This window comes from Prunus persica, chromosome G4 (assembly GCF_000346465.2).
Source record: "Prunus persica cultivar Lovell chromosome G4, Prunus_persica_NCBIv2, whole genome shotgun sequence".
Taxonomy (NCBI): Eukaryota; Viridiplantae; Streptophyta; class Magnoliopsida; order Rosales; family Rosaceae; genus Prunus; species Prunus persica.
This window is the reverse complement of record NC_034012.1, coordinates 8,428,031-8,444,061: the sequence shown is the minus strand read 5'-3', so window position 1 is coordinate 8,444,061 and position 16,031 is coordinate 8,428,031. Positions and strand designations below refer to the sequence as shown.

The window sequence follows — 16,031 nt, the reverse complement described above, 5'->3', positions numbered from 1 at the left end:
CGGATGCTCCAAAAGTCCCTATCTTCACCAAAATATTGCCTTAGCATTCCCCCCAGAAACCTTAAACCTAATCATCTTCATGACTAAATATCCTTAAAAAAATACTGCCTTACCGTGTCCCTCATAAACCCTACAACATGTCGTCGCATGGGCTTATTCTGGGATTGTATTTAAACATCTGCCTCATCATGTTACGGTAATCCCTATCTTCTTCATGACCATGTTGTTCTGAAGCTGTCCCTTAACCATGTCGGTGGTCTGAGCTTCCTCTTGTATGGGCATGGCGGACCTGCAAAGCGGGCAGGAGGCACGCTTGAGCAGCCACGTTTCGAGACAAGGCTAATGAAACCTGTGCTTGCAAGGCATCTCCATGGCCCCAGCGCCCACCTTCAGGTCTTTCAAGCAGATACAGCACTCCTTCCCTTCCTCCGTCACTGTCACATTTGGAATGGCTTAATTCATGAAGGACACTGCCCTCATCTCGCAAACCCTATATTTGAGGAATAGGATAGACACGTAATAAGATATAGAAAATATATACCAAGAGATATTTGAGAGTAAGTGAGAAACTGGAAGGAAATTGAACTTACCTACCAGGGTAATGCTAGGCTTACCACATTTTTATATCACATTGTGTACTACTTCTCTAATAAAGGTGGAGTCCACCAATACAATAGGGCACACCTCTATTAGAGAGGTGGTACACAATGTGGTAAGCCTAGCATTTTCCTACCTATAATCCAAACTTATTACTTACCTTCTTGTTCATTATTTTTTTATTTATACAAACGATATTCTTTGGGGAGGGAGATTCGAACTTGAATGCAAAATGGGAAGCATATATGCTCTAGCCAAGTTCATAAATTTTTTTATCAACTAAGATAGTAACATACTTTAACCTGAAGCCATTTAGTTTTCGACTCCAATTTGAAAAGTTAAAAACCTAATAAGAACATCTATTTACATTCTATTTACATCTCCAAGAGATATAAATGTGATTTTTGCTTGAATCGAATGTAAAATTGTAGATGTGAATTTGGCTTTTTATCCGTTCCATTGAATCTAATAAGACCATTGCAACCAATTGAAAAAACTCCTAACTTTTTATCGTTGGATTTCAAACCGAAAATATTTGGACCCATCTTTGTACGAGGGGACCAAGGCCCAAAAAGAGATCAGGGCTAGGAAGGGCCTTGCTAACTCCAATAAGGCGCAAATCTTGAAACCCCAAATCCAGCTAGCCTATAGCGGCAAAATTTCTCCCTGCCTATTTTTACCACTCCAGATTCTACCTCGACCCTTTTGTCTTCGTGTTACTCTTCAGTTCTGTAGAACAAGCTACAGTCCCCAACTTCGATCCTAGAGAACCCAAAAGGGCTCACCATCTCCTTCTCTCTCTCTCTGCCTCTCATCTCGTGCATAAAAATGGTAACTTTCAATTCCCAGTTTCTTCTACAGGAACTTTTTCATAATGGGTTTTCCCCCATATTTTATATTTCTTGCAGATTTTCTTTGAATTTTCCCTGCAACCCATAATTTCAACTGGGTTTTTTTGGTTCGTGCGTGTGTGCAGTTGTTCTTCTCGTATTTCAAGGAGTTGGTGGGCAGAGAAGTGACAGTGGAGCTGAAGAATGATCTTGCAATCAGAGGAACACTGCACTCAGTGGATCAGTACCTCAACATAAAGCTAGAGAACACAAGGGTCGTCGACCAAGAGAAGTACCCGCACATGGTATCTATCGTCTCTGTCTTAAATTTTGACTCTTCTGTGTACATGTGTGTGCCTGTGTGTTGTATACTTGGTTTCTAGGGTTTAGTATTTTGAGGGAATAATCCTTTTGATAAAAAGTTAGGGTTTTGGGTAATAATAGCTCTTTTTAAAATAAAATAAAAAAATGTTGGTCTGTTTTCTGTGGTTTCGTTTTGACAATTTGCCCATCTTTTTAGTTTATAGAATTCATCATAATTAACTCAGTTCTAATAGCAGATGAATAACAGTAGTTATAGTGATAGGCCATTTCCTTGGATATGTGCAGAATATTTATTGATGGGTGGGTATTTGAATTTCTAATGCGACAGGCTAGGCGGTGCATTTTGGTTCATTATGTGATGTTAGTTAATTGGATTATAAAGCAAAGATAGAGAAAAGGGATGAGTTGAATGTGGAGAAGTATGATTCATAGAATACGTATGAAGTGGAAGGGAAGGTTATGAAAGACCACTATAAGGCATTATAGAACACTATTCAATAAGCTAGATAGGACAAAAAAAATGAAGAGAAAATGAGAGATAGTCATCTGACATGGTTTTGTTTTGTTAACTGTTTGAAGGTTTCTAAAACTTAGTTTACTCAAGTTAACGCCGCAAGAAAGGGTAACAGTACACCTAAAAGGGCATGGATATCATAGAACCAATGATAAATTTATAGTTTTAGAGATTTTATGGAGAATATGATAATAAATAGTTCTTAGTAGAAGATGAAAATTGATGTTGAAGACCCCCAAGCCCAAGCCACAGTTCCTGGAAAGAAGCATATATTTTGTTTTTCCAATAAAGGCTTGTTTGAGTTGAAAAAGGCTTTCTTCTTCTAAAAAAATTTGAAAAAGACTTTCCCAGTTCTCTGCATCATCATAAAGAAGGAAAAATGAAGCCAGGTTTAACCACCCACTGGCATGTGTGTTTGTGTAATAAGAAAGGTGCAGGGCCCTTGATCTTCCTCTACAAGAAAACTCTGTTAAATTTATTTCTCTCTCTCTCTCTCTCTCTCTCTCGTATTGTTGCCTGCTGAAAGAGGCAAAATCAAGTTCTCAAGTCTGACCTGCTTACTAACAGGCATATTGTAGCTTAGTTATACTGTTAGGGTTTCTTTCACAAATTTCAACTTGCACTGAAGAAATCCTGTCATAAAACTGAACTTAAGTCATGGGAAAGAATCCTTAAGGTGAATGGAGAAATAAGTTTTTCTTCCTCGTTCATCCAAAATTCTATCCTTTTAGATCCACTCTGAAAGAATCATACGTGGAGGAAGTCTTGAAAAAAAAAAGCTTGGAACCACTGCATGGGGGTGTTCTTTTGACTCGTCCAATTGTCATGGGAAGACCTGAATATTTCGTGTGAGCTGGAATGGCTGCTTCCACCACTTATATTGATGATTCCAAATTAACACATGTTTACTTCCAGTGAATAGTGACAAAATTTGCTAATCAAATATGATTTGTTTATGTTTTGATGGGATTATGCTGGCACTGAGTAGCTTGAAAGGATTAAATGTATTTGAAATTAATGTGTTATGTGTTGTAATATAGTTTTGGGGTTTTCGCTTCAATTACTTTAAAACTATGCAGACCATATACTTAGTATTGATTTGAATTTGACATGTAAGTGAGCTTTATATTTTATGGATTTTGTGATATGAATGCTCACCGTGAGTCTTGTGATGGAAGGATCACCTGTGTCAACTCTGTATGATAGAGACTGCCTTATAACTGGTACCAATCTAAATTGAATTCCAGGGGTTTTTTTTTTGGGGGTGGGGGGTGTTGTTGGGTAAAATTTCTCAAAGCACGGGTCATCAGGTCTCATGACCAACAATTATTTGCTTGGTTTTTCACCTTTTATATGTTCTCATACTCTTGTGTATGCTTTACCCCTGTTATGCATAAAGAACTCATTATAGAAATTGAAATTGAACTTACTCTTTAAATGTTAGCCTTCCAATTTGACAACCACACGATAATGTATTTTTGCAGTTGTCAGTGAGGAACTGTTTTATTAGGGGATCAGTCGTGAGATATGTGCAACTACCCCCAGAGGGAGTGGACGTTGAACTGCTGCATGATGCCACCAGAAGGGAAGCTCGTGGTGGCTGAAGAAGGGGGCTATTTGAGCACTGAAATGTTGTGTAATTGTTTTTGCTATGTCTAGTCTTTTCCCAGTTCATGAAGACGTCTCCAATTAGATCCCAGTGCAGCTCTATGATCACTATGGAACATTTTGAGCCAGTGCCAAGTAGTTTTTATATTTTGTTTAATCATATATAGTGCACATTTTAGTTAACATCCTTGAAAATGGGGACAGCCAAGATGATCTATGTGATGCACCCCTCTTATCCTAACGCATTTGTACTTTTATTTCCCGAGTTTGTAACAGAGTAATTGATTATTATGTTTTGTTTTTTGTGTTTTTCTTCTTCATGGTCGATGTATGGAGCCGGTAAAATTAAATTTGTTGAGATACAAAGCACAAAGGTGAAGAAAATAGAACAACAAACCAACCCAATTGCGCTCGCTTGGAAGATGATTGTTTGCTTGTTGATACCCAGAGGGGAAGAACAAATAGGTGAAAACAACATAATGCAGCAGGTCGGCTCTTCCTGCAATGAGCAATGATCTAAATTTCATTTATCTTTATTATCTTTGTAATTATTTGAAATATTTGACTGTCATAAGGTCATTGTCAGCTGTTTAGCATGTCTAACCTCTCTGTGCTGATAACATTTTTGCTCACCATCCTTAATTGTTGGCAAGCAATACCACCATATTATCGTCGTTGGATGAGTTTTAACTTTCTAAATTCTTGTAGCATGTAGGTAAATAATACTGATCAAACGTTAATCAAAGTGGTGGTAATACTCACCTTCAATTAAGGGTGGTGAGCAAAAATGTCTGTGTCTAAATTCTTGTAGCATGTAGGTAAATCACATGGATCAAATGTTAATCAACGCAGTGGTAATACTCACCTTCAAATTAAGGGTGGTGAGCAAAAATGTTAAGAGGATGACATTATTCGTCATGAGGACGATTTGTAAATTGATGATCTACTAATGTTTTAACAATATTTATGGTCTCAATAGTTATTAGTCTTGCATTTTGAAAAATAGTTTAAACTAATCTAACAATCAAAACAAAATATATCAAAGATTACGCTAACCAGAAACCCTAGCTATTTTGAAGAACATATGATATGCTGTGATGATTTTCAATAAATAGTATATATCGGGGTTCAAAAATATATATATATATATATATATATATATAGTATAGTCACGGATTTACTGGGTTTTTTTCTTTAAATTTTTTTATAAATAGTATAGCCGTGCGGTATTTTTTTACAAATAGTATATCTATTTGGGATTTTTTTTATATAAAAAGAGTATAGCCGTTCGGCTTTACGGGGGTCTTTTTTTTATATTTTATTTTTATAAAGAATACTCTTTACATAGATACTATGATCTATTTTAAAAAAAATTATTTTTCCTCATTTTTTGTTTATCGATAGTTTAGAGCATTATTCATTACTATTAGGTCATTACCTGAGTCTCTATTGTCCCCTTTTGAGTTTTTACTTTTCTAGAGTTATAACCCATATAAAGAATTTAGCATTTTCACGTTTAATACTCGTATTGTAAAGGTACAAATATATTTTTCATGTTTAATACACTTGATTTTTTACAAAATTTTCAATAATACACATAAAATTCAAGTATTCTACATATAATTTTGGCATGCTATTGAATAAAGCTAATATATATTTAAAAATTTAAATCCATAAAGTATATATATTGAAGCTAACAAATTAATATCTATATTGTATAAACTAATGCTAATAAAAGTGTCCTTTTTTAAAATTGCTTTTTAATAAATAGTATAGCCGGGCGGCTATTATAAAAAGATCTAGCCGCGCGGCTGTATTGTTTTGACACATAGTTGGGCGCTAGAGCTACGCGGGTTCTCTTTTTTTTTGGGTCACACATAGTATAGCCGCACGGCTATACTCGGGATTGAAAAAAAAAACATATAGCCGTGCGGCGTTACTGGGGGGTTTTTTTTTTTTTGGCTATATTCTTTACATAGATACTATGGTCTTTTTTTAAAAAAAAAAATTTCCCAGATTTTTTGTTTATTGATAGTTTAGAGCATTATCAATTACTATTAAGCCATTATCTGAGTCGTTATTGTCTCTTTTTGAATTTTTATTTTTTCAGAGTTATTATCTGTATAAAGAATTTAGTATTTTCACGTTTAATACTTGTATTGTACATATTCGTACATATTTTTCATGTTTAATACACTTGATTTCTTACAAAGTTTTCAATAATACAAACAAAATTCACGTATTATACATATTTTTGCATACTATTGAATAAAACTAATATATATTTTAAAACTTAAATTGATAAAATATATATCGAAACTAGCAAATTAATATTTAAAAAATATAAACTAATGCCAATAGAAAGTCCTTTTTAATTTTTTAATTTTTAAATAAATAGTATAACCATATAATGGAAGATTTTGTTTAGGGTGCCTAAGGAATGTGTTGGGCTTTATGGGGTTGTGTTGTGCTCCTTTTTGAACAAAAAAACACAGCAACTCATCAACTGTGGAACACCAGGTGCACAACAGCCAGCACCAGCCATTTATTGTTCTCATGATGTTGTCATGAACATATGTTCACATATTCGCCAGCTGAGCCCATTTCTTCACCCTCGAAGCGGACACTAGCCCGGCCCATTTTACTGAACCCAAACCGCCGCCTCATTTCCCCTCCGTCGTTTCGGTTCTTCTTGTTCTTCAGACGGTCTCACTCTCAAGCCTCACCTCAGTCAGTCATTCTGTCACTCACTCTTGCAGTTTCGGAAATTCCCACCAAAGAGGACTAGAAGGTATTCTTCAATTTTTAACCTTTTTTTTTTTGGGTTTAGGTTTAGGATTAATTTGTAGCTTCTTGTTTAGGGTTTAGGGTGTACTTCCCATGTAAGCTTTTTGTTGAGTTGTTCTGTTGTGGTCTTTGCTGCATTGCTGACTAGCTGGTTCGGTTTTCTTTTATTAAGAAGCTTTAAGACTGAATGAGAATTATCTAGTTGTGTTGAGATAAATTTTGTACAATTATCTGCTTGAGTTTCTGGTTAGTTTATAGAAATTATCTTGGTTGTGTTGCAGTTATAGGAGGGAATGATTTTTCAGTTAATTTTCGCGTAGGTTGCTGTAAAAGCTGTTGGTTTGTGTTGCTGCTTTGCGCTTGTTATAAGACAGATTTTGTTGCTGGTGTTTTCTAGTAGCAGTTATTTGGTTGTGTTGTAGGCTTGTAGCTGTAATACTGAAAATCTGAAAATTTTATTATTATTTATTTCTAGCTGTGAGAGAACTAAATATATGCTGTCTGAAAAAACATTATCTGGGTGTTATTCTTGTGGCATCAAGAGAACTGAAAGTCTGAAAATGTTCTCCTTAGTAATTTGTTCAGACCAAATTTAGTCAATGATGATAGAAAGAATATGCTAGTTTTGGAGATTTGCTCATTTCATATTTTAATCCTGCCTTGCCCCTGATTCCAGACACTAGGAGCAAAGACAACCGGACTAGTAGTATGGAGGAAATAGAAACATTGTGGAAAGAAGTTAGGGAGCTAAGTCTAGGGGATTCGGACAGAGTGGATCATTTGGAATGCCCACCCACCCCACTCCAATTCCTGAGAGACTTTGTTTGCCAAAACAAGCCCTGCATCATATCCAATGCCACCCTCCATTGGCCAGCTCTCTCCTCCTGGACCCATGATTCTTACCTCACTGGAGCTCTCTCCTCTGCGGACGTCTCCCTTCACCTCACCCCACATGGCCAAGCCGATGCCCTCGTCCCCTTGGATGGTTCCCTCTGCTTCTCCTCCGCTCATGTGCAGCGCATGCCCTTTCCTGAAGCTCTCAACCTCATTACCAACAATGAGTCCCCATCGAAACTGGTGGCCTATGCGCAGCAGCAGAACAACTGCTTTCTGTCGGAGTATTCTGCTTTAGCTGCAGATTGCGACCCCCATATCCCATGGGCCAGTGAGGCCCTTGGCTGCCTCCCTGATGCAGTCAACATGTGGATTGGCAACCATCTGTCGACAACATCATTTCATAAGGACCACTATGAAAATCTCTACGCTGTGGTGACGGGCCAGAAGCATTTCCTGCTCCTTCCTCCCACTGATGTGCATCGTATGTACATCCGCATGTACCCAGCTGCCCAATATTCATATTCTCATGACACCGGAGAGTTCAAACTGGAACTTGAGAAGCCAGATAGATACGTGCCATGGTGCAGTGTCGATCCTTACCCTTCTCCTGAGGATAGAGATAAGCAGCTCTCCAACTTTCCTTTGTATTTTGACGGTCCTAAGCCTTTTCGCTGTACTCTCAACCCTGGAGATATTCTATACTTGTAAATTTCTGCCTTCCTTTTCCTGTTCTTTATTCTTTTGACTTTTCGGGTTTCTAAATCTCAATAGACTTCAGCCACTTCCAATTTTGTTACAAATATGGGAATCCTAATTGCTTCCATTGATACCTGGCCCTTTCCACAGACTAAGGATGTTTGCTTTGGATTGGTAAACAACATATGAAATATGAAAAGAATTGACAGATCAAGATGCGCATATTGTTTTTGTTACTTTGACACTTCTATGATATGGAACTTTATGCTTAAGCTACACATTATTTTTCAAATCTTGATATGTTAGAATTAATGCAGGCCAAGTATGTGGTTTCATCACGTTAGACAAAGTCCAGATAGCAGAGGACGCACTATTGCTGTGAACTACTGTAAGGGATCAAGAACTTAATACTTTTCTCACTTTTTATTTTCAGCTTTGTATATGGTTAGATACTGAGGTTCCATTATGTATGGCAGGGTATGATATGCAGTTTGATATCAAGTATGCTTACTTCAACTTCTTGCAATCAATTCATTGCCTATCAATTAAAACTCCAACACTACCCGTGACAATGCATGAGGATTCAGATTCTGATGCATAGGCATGTACTCTAAGGGATGAATTGGTTGCTGGTTGATCTATATCACATTTAGTAGGGAGCAGTGAAGGATCACTCTTAAGGGATGAATATTAGAAGGATCACCCTATCATTAATCTGGGTATCAGATTCATCATTTGAGGACTTCTCAGACTGGGAAACCAAAGAAAATCTCTGAAAGAAAACAATGCAACATCCTTGAGGTAGGGAAATTAAATAAATATCAGTCAATGGAACCTGTTGCTACTGCATTCATCCAATTATTTTAAAAGAGACAAGTCATAAGATTTGTTTTAATTTTTATTTTTATTTTACGGTTAGATTGGGCACCCCTTTATTACTTTCTGTAGATTAACCCATGAAGATCACCCGCATATGATAAATTTTGACATTTATTTGCCTGAGATTATGCTGGGAACTTCTATATTAACGTCAGCTATGCAAGATTATTTGTGTTGACGTTCAAAACGAAATGTGTTTGTAATTAGGATGTTATGATATACTTTAGGGTTTATGAGTGATTTTGCATCTATTACTCTTTATTTATGTTTGTATTAAAGTTTTTCAGATCAAATGCTAATTATTATTTAAGTTACATGTGAGTCAGTTTAATATGTCCTTGGCTTTTAAACGTATACTTACCATGAATATAGTTTCACCAGTTGATTAATCATTGGTGAGCAATCTAGAAATCTAATGATGGAAGGATCATCTATTTAACTCTTATTGATGGAGATTGACTTCTCACTGTTAGTTTGTGGATTAGTTAATCAATCATTGACATTGGATCAAATTTCAGTGTTTATAGTTTCTTTTGGGGTGGGGGTGTAATTTTTCTAAAAACATGGGTCATTAAGTTTCATGACTTCGACTCTGATTTTCTTGGTTTCATATAACCTTTTGTTCTCATACTATGGTGTTTGTTTTGTTAGTCCATTGTTGATCTTATATCTATTGGTTGTGTTCTGGAGATGTCGGGCCATGTCATGCTTAATAAACAGCTTGTGCATATTGACAATACGAAGTGATTATTTTTGCAGCTTTCGGTGAGGAACTGTTTTATTAGGGGATCAGTTGTGAGATATGCTCAACTACCCCCGAGAGGGAGTCTGATGTTGAACTGCTGCCTGTTGTCACCACAAGGGGAGCTCGGGGTGGACTAAAAGTTTAGACACTAGTGAAAGAAAGGACTGTTTCAGCTCTCAGACATTGTTCAATTGTTCGTGCATAGTGCAGGCTCTATGATAACTGTGAAACATCTTGACCAAGTGCAAAGTAGTTTCGGTGATTTGCTGGTACATTGTATAGTATTTTTTATTTGCAGGATGTCGTGTGCTATTGATTCTGTTGCTCCTTCCTAATGTTGAGCTATTTTGGCTGTAGAGCCATTAGATTTAAACTAATGGCTCTTTATTTTGCTTTATTCAATGAAACAAAAAATTACAGCAGTCACAATATCCTCTCCTCGGAAGCTAAAAAAAATTTCCATGAGAAACAGTGAAAAATGCAAAACAACATAATGCAGTAGGTGAACAGTTGTTCCTCCCTGAAAATGAGCAATGACTTAAATTTCAAGGCTCTTTATTCTTCTAAATCTCGGCGAAAATTATGAAAATGGTGGTTGCGAGCTGCTTAGCAAGATTGACCAGCTCTGTAATCCTGGGTGAGATGGCAGGAAGATGATTTGTAGATTGGGGACCGCAAGGTTTGATCAACCCCAAAATCATATTCTTCCTCCATAATTGTATCCAACATTTTTGTCAATGGGCGTTTGCTCATTCTCACTGAGATGAACTGTGATACAGCAACTTCTGTATTCACTCTCTCTGTTTGGAACTTAACCATTCCTTCCATTGCTAGAAAAAGTGAAAATTGGGAAGCTAGAGAAAAAGAACCTTGAGCAGAAAAGCATGGAAGATTGGAAGAAGAAGATGCAGAGCTTGACACTGTACGATAATGAACACCATTCTGTAGATTTATATAGGGCTTTCTCGGATTGGAATTTGCTGTAGCTTTCGTATGGTCGGCATGCATGTGAACTTGCCTACGTATATCTATTGTCATGCATTTAGGCATATACTTTAATGAAACGTTGATGCCTAGATATAAAGACATTCAATGTCTTTTCCCACCATTAATATTCCAAATGTTCTTATCATATCTTAAAAAGTGAGCGCTGTTAAAAACCACAGACGTGAATTCGGTCGGCTAATTAAGACAGTGTGGCTCCCTTGCATTCAAAAAGCATATCCTTTTGCATTAATAATTACAACCGAAAAGTTAGAAAAGGAGAAAAGAACAAATCGAGTTGATGACAAAAAAGAAGATCAGTACGAAAATGTAAGGTTTGTTTAGGATAGGGAAGGACCAGTTGGGGGGCCGTGTGTGACTGGAAATTGTACCTGCATGAGCACGGCATCAAGCAGCAGACGGATGCCAACTTTTTGGGTACATGTAGTTTTCCATTAAAAATTGTTCACTGTTATTTCCCCTTCAAAAGGATGCATATGCATGTGGCCGAACAAGATGCCATCGCATGTGATAGGGTTACCAATCTACTTCTCTGACAATATAACAACGATCCCTCATGCATAAGGAGAGCCAAGTTTTCTTCTCAATTTCAGTACATAAAATGGTGAAATTGCTTTAGGAATGCAAACTGTGAAATCCCAACTCTGGCTTTGAGCAGGGGAGTTCACAACCCATGGTCCTAGAGTGCAATTTTATATGAAAATTAATTTGTAACCAACTATTCAAAAGAGATTTTGAGAGTATAACCACGTGTATACATGTCAAAGTCTTACTTATATAAAAATAAAGATAAATTATTGTGTGTGACGATAACACCAAACCGACATGATAAATTATTGTGTGTGACGGTAACACCACGTGACATATCAATCGTCATGTTGTTACAGTCCAACAAAATTATATACTTGGACATGCCGACATGTTGTCAACTTGTCACACATTAATTTCTTCTTTTCTGCTTATGTTGATGGCATGGAAAATGCATATGTGTGCGATCGGGTGGAAGATATGTGGACTACCAAAGGAGAAGAACAGGAAGCAGCAAAGAAACAGTTGCTGCAAGAACTACCAAACTAGCTAACTAGCTAGAGAATCATATATCCTTTTGCACCAACTCCAGTTTTTTTTTTTTTTAAAAGGTCCAAAAGAAAATTCCAAAATAGACTTTTTAAGAAAAAGTGGATCAGTATGAAATGATGAGAGGAGTGTTTTAGAGGGACCGTGGAGTGTGGTTGGAAATCCTAGCTGCATCAGCACGGCATCTAGCAGAAGACACAAGTCCCAACTTATGTAGCTTTTTATCAACTATAGCCTATAGGTTCCATTTGGTTAAGTGTAAATTTAGGTTTTAGCCATAAAAATACTTTCACTTTTAGAAAAAGCCAAAGTTTTTTCAAAAAAGACAGAAAAATCTCTCGACTTTCAAATCAAAGACATGGATTCCTTAAGAAATCCAAAAATAAATGAGGGCAATTTTGTCTATTTTAACTTCTTTTAAAAAATTTCTCTCTCCTTTGGGTTTTTCCGAAGTCTCCCTTTGGTTAATGACTTCTCAGGTCATTTTTAAAGGGATGAGAAATAGAGATTCTTTTCTCATGTTTAGTAATACTACTTTATTTTCTTTCACATGTTTGGTTTACGTAGAAATGTAAAATAAAGTTTGTTTAATTTTCAATTATACTCATATAAAATCAAATAAAAAAAGAATACATTTAATGTTATATTGTAATACTAAATTGTTAATAGGGATAATATGGTCATGAAAAATGTGTATTTAATGTTGGCTCATTTTCCCAAACTTTTCCATGAGGAGGAAAACAAAACCTAAAGAGGGAGGAGAGCTTCACTTTCCCCCCTACTTTTCTATGTGCAATGCAACGATTTCCTATGCTTGTACTTACCAAACATGGGAAAGCCTCCTTTTTCATGAACCAGCGTTATTCTTCTTTTTCATATTGAAAGATATCTGGAGTTCAAATCTCACTCGACGTACACCACATAATTAGTACGGGGGATCCCGAGCCTCTGCATTTAGAGTTTATGCATTTTCTCACATTTTGCTTAATCCTAGTCATTGTAATAATCTATCGACATATAACATGACACTTCAACTACCGTTAATTTAAGTTTAATTTTAACACTCCAAAAGTTCAATTTTACCCTTCTAATAAAATTAAGAAAAAAATGAAGAAACATAATTCACCCCATCCTAGTATGGCGTAGTCGCATTGCCACTCCACCGATCAGCCAACTTTGATGTGCTCCTAGACTAGCTTTGCCATCGATGGGGTCATGGCTTCCCCAATCTTTAGACTTTGAAGGAAAAATCTCGTGGGTCGCACAAACTGATTTTTTTTCTTTCTTTGTTTCTGATACACAAATTGATTTTAACTGCATCTCATTGATCAAAGGCTAAAAGTCACTTTTAGTTCCTGTAGTTTGGCACTTCAACCATTTTTGACTATATAGTTTCAATTTCGTCAATTTTGACCCTGTAGTTTCATATTTATAGCAATTCAAGGACAAATTAGTATTCTTGTCAATTCTTTGACGATACAGAGGGCAATTTCGTCAACCCAAAATCCTTGAGCATAAAGCTCGTCTGAAACTCTCATAATTTCATATTAGGACTTGAGATTGGTTATTTGGGTTTAGGGTTCTTCAAAAATTGGGATTAGTAGTTGAATTTTGAGCCCTAATATGAAATGTGAAGAATTTCAAACAAGCTTTTATGCTCAAGGGTTTTGGATTGATGAAATTGCCCCTTGCATTGTTAAAGAAATTGACAAGAATTAACATGTCCTTGAATTGCTACAAATACGAAACTACAAAGGCGAAATTGACGGAATTGAAACTACATGATCAAAAGTGATTGAAGTGCCAAACTATAGGGACCAAAAGTCAAATTCAGCCTTGATGAAATGAATTTTAGCCACTTAAAACTTGAGAGCTCTACACTCGGGAGAACTTCAAAAAGAGAGAGAAGTTGTGGGTATTGTGAAAACTAGCCGATTACCATTGGATTGTTATTTGGTTATTGTGGCTTTGTTTGATCTCATTAATCCATGAGGTAGCTTTTGATTTAGGTTTTCTATGGGAATCTAGCGTATACTTTAGCTTCAATATTCTGATTTGGGGTTTTGATTTCTTCATGAATTGGCTAATGAATTGGATCCTTGGAAACTTTTTCTAGTCAAAATTGTTTCTAGATTTTAATTCCTTTCTGAGTTGGGTGTCAATTTGGTTATATTATGTGTTTTTGGGTATGTCAATTGGGTTGTTCTACAGTGAGAATCTTTTGGGTATGGTTTCTACAGAGATGTGTTGATGGAGAATAAAAGGCCATCAGTGACCAATGCAGTGGTGGGAGGAGGCCGGGGTAGTGGATCATCCATGGGGAAGTTTGTGCTGGGTTTGGTTTCTCCTGTTTTTTCATTTAATTTAATTTTTTTTTTTCATTTTTAAGTTTCAAGTTTTCCATTTTTTAATTTTATTGGAAGGGTAAAATTGGAGTTTTAGAGTGATAGTAGTTGATGTGTCATGTTATAAGTCATTAGATTATTACAACGACTAAGATTAAGCGAAATGTAAAAAAATGCGTAAATTCTAAATATAGAGACTCGGAATTTTTAAGACGGTTCTTTTCGATGCAGATGAGCTCAAGTACCGACCCAAGCCCGCCAATGTGCTGAGCTCAAGTACCGGCCATTTGGCCCGTCCCACATCCCTCAAATACCTTTTTTTTCTCTCGTTCTCTCAATCTCTCTAGTTTCTTTCATTTTTCTATTTTGGATTTCTCTCAAAAATATTTGTTTCATAAATGTTTTTGTCTAAAAAGTATACATTTAATTTATTTTCCTGGTCTCGAACCTTAGAAAAAGGAAAAAGAAATTCAAAATTTGATATCGAAAGCAGTGACATCATGCTATCTGATTGGAAGAATCTGGAATACATACAAAAAGAAAGAAAAATATAATTTTTGTCCATTTCTGTCGTTGACTGCTTTAAATTTTTGATTTATTTGGCCCCGGTCTTATTTAAACCATTCAATTCAAAGTATTGCCTGCGAACACATTATTTGTGAAATAGATTTGGTGACTAAATTCAACAACTCTAGAATTCATGTATCATTTCTGCCTAAAAGTCAATTAAAAAAAGTATGTTTTAATCTATTTTTCTTGTCTCGAGCTTTCGTGTTCCGTGTTCAAGTTCGTCTATTTAAAATTGATTATATATATATATATATATATTTTTTGAGCGATGCTATCAATGACAAAATTTACTCTTATGTAAAATGACTAAAATAACTTATTAGAAAAGTATCTTACTCTCCATTCGCCCTCCTCTTTAAACCCACCTAAACCATAAGTTAATCTTCTCTCTATATCTCCAACATTTTGATGCAGCAGCATATGATATATTTATTTATTTTAAAGCTCTTAAACATGACTATTAGTGTAGCTAATTGACAATATTGAGAGAATATTGATACTTTATTTATGTTAGGTTAAGACTATATTATTGAGCTAAGAGGCCTTAAATTTTAACTACCAAGACCTCTTTAGGACGTAAATTTCTTTAAATAAAATAAAATAAAATGAAATAAACTAAACTTTTAATACTGAAAGTCTGAGAACTATTTAACAAATTATTTGTTAGTATGTTTTAATCTATTTTTGGTGTCTCTAGCTTTTGTGTTATGTGTTCAAGTTGGTCTATCTAAAATTGATTAGGTATATATTATGAGTGAGGGTATTTCCATTCACCATTTGATGAAAATTTAAATAACTCAAAACTATAGCAATCGACAATATCGATAATAATTATGTTATATTTTAAGTGATTATCTAAAGAAGCATATATGAGGTGTTTCTCTTAATAAGTGATTCTGATCTTTCTAAAATCACTCTCAAACGACCTCTAAGACTATATTCAACAATAGTGAAAATATCAATATAGAGAGTATTTGAGAACAATACTACAATAAAAGTTCTCCTTAGAATATACTAATTGATTGACCCACTCCCTCCCCTCCCTCCCTCCCTCGGGTCGGGTGAGACGAGAGAACGATAATGGGAAAACTTTGGTTTACAGTGGAAATATCTGCATTCCACCTAAAGTTTTTAAAACCATATAAAATAATCAACATCAATTAAAAATAAAAAAAGAAATTCAAGATTTTGATATCGGAAGCCGTGACATAATGCCA

General features: G+C 35.7%; 2 protein-coding genes across 2 annotated transcripts; both read left to right on the top strand.

Annotated features, from left to right (window-relative positions):
• LOC18779649 (sm-like protein LSM2) lies at window positions 1,282-4,185 on the top strand. Its single transcript, XM_007212234.2, has 3 exons — window positions 1,282-1,428; window positions 1,574-1,732; window positions 3,750-4,185. Exons 1-3 carry the CDS (start codon window positions 1,426-1,428, stop codon window positions 3,867-3,869), a joined length of 282 nt encoding a protein of 93 aa, XP_007212296.1. The 5' UTR covers window positions 1,282-1,425; the 3' UTR covers window positions 3,870-4,185.
• On the top strand, window positions 6,317-10,239 carry LOC18778913 (jmjC domain-containing protein 7). Its single transcript, XM_007212837.2, has 5 exons — window positions 6,317-6,664; window positions 7,337-8,201; window positions 8,511-8,581; window positions 8,670-8,994; window positions 9,832-10,239. The coding sequence occupies exons 2-4, from the start codon at window positions 7,369-7,371 to the stop codon at window positions 8,792-8,794; spliced, it is 1,029 nt and encodes a 342-aa protein (XP_007212899.1). The 5' UTR covers window positions 6,317-6,664; window positions 7,337-7,368; the 3' UTR covers window positions 8,795-8,994; window positions 9,832-10,239.

Excerpts from the sequence above, each read along its gene's own strand:
- LOC18779649 (XM_007212234.2), top strand. Across the intron at positions 1,733-3,749 it reads AAGAGAAGTACCCGCACATG|TTGTCAGTGAGGAACTGTTT; the intron begins GTATCTATCGTC and ends GTATTTTTGCAG.
- LOC18778913 (XM_007212837.2), top strand. The coding sequence starts at position 7,369 with ATGGAGGAAATAGAAACATTGTGGAAAGAAGTTAGGGAGCTAAGTCTA. Across the intron at positions 8,202-8,510 it reads CCTGGAGATATTCTATACTT|GCCAAGTATGTGGTTTCATC; the intron begins GTAAATTTCTGC and ends GAATTAATGCAG. Across the intron at positions 8,582-8,669 it reads CACTATTGCTGTGAACTACT|GGTATGATATGCAGTTTGAT; the intron begins GTAAGGGATCAA and ends TATGTATGGCAG.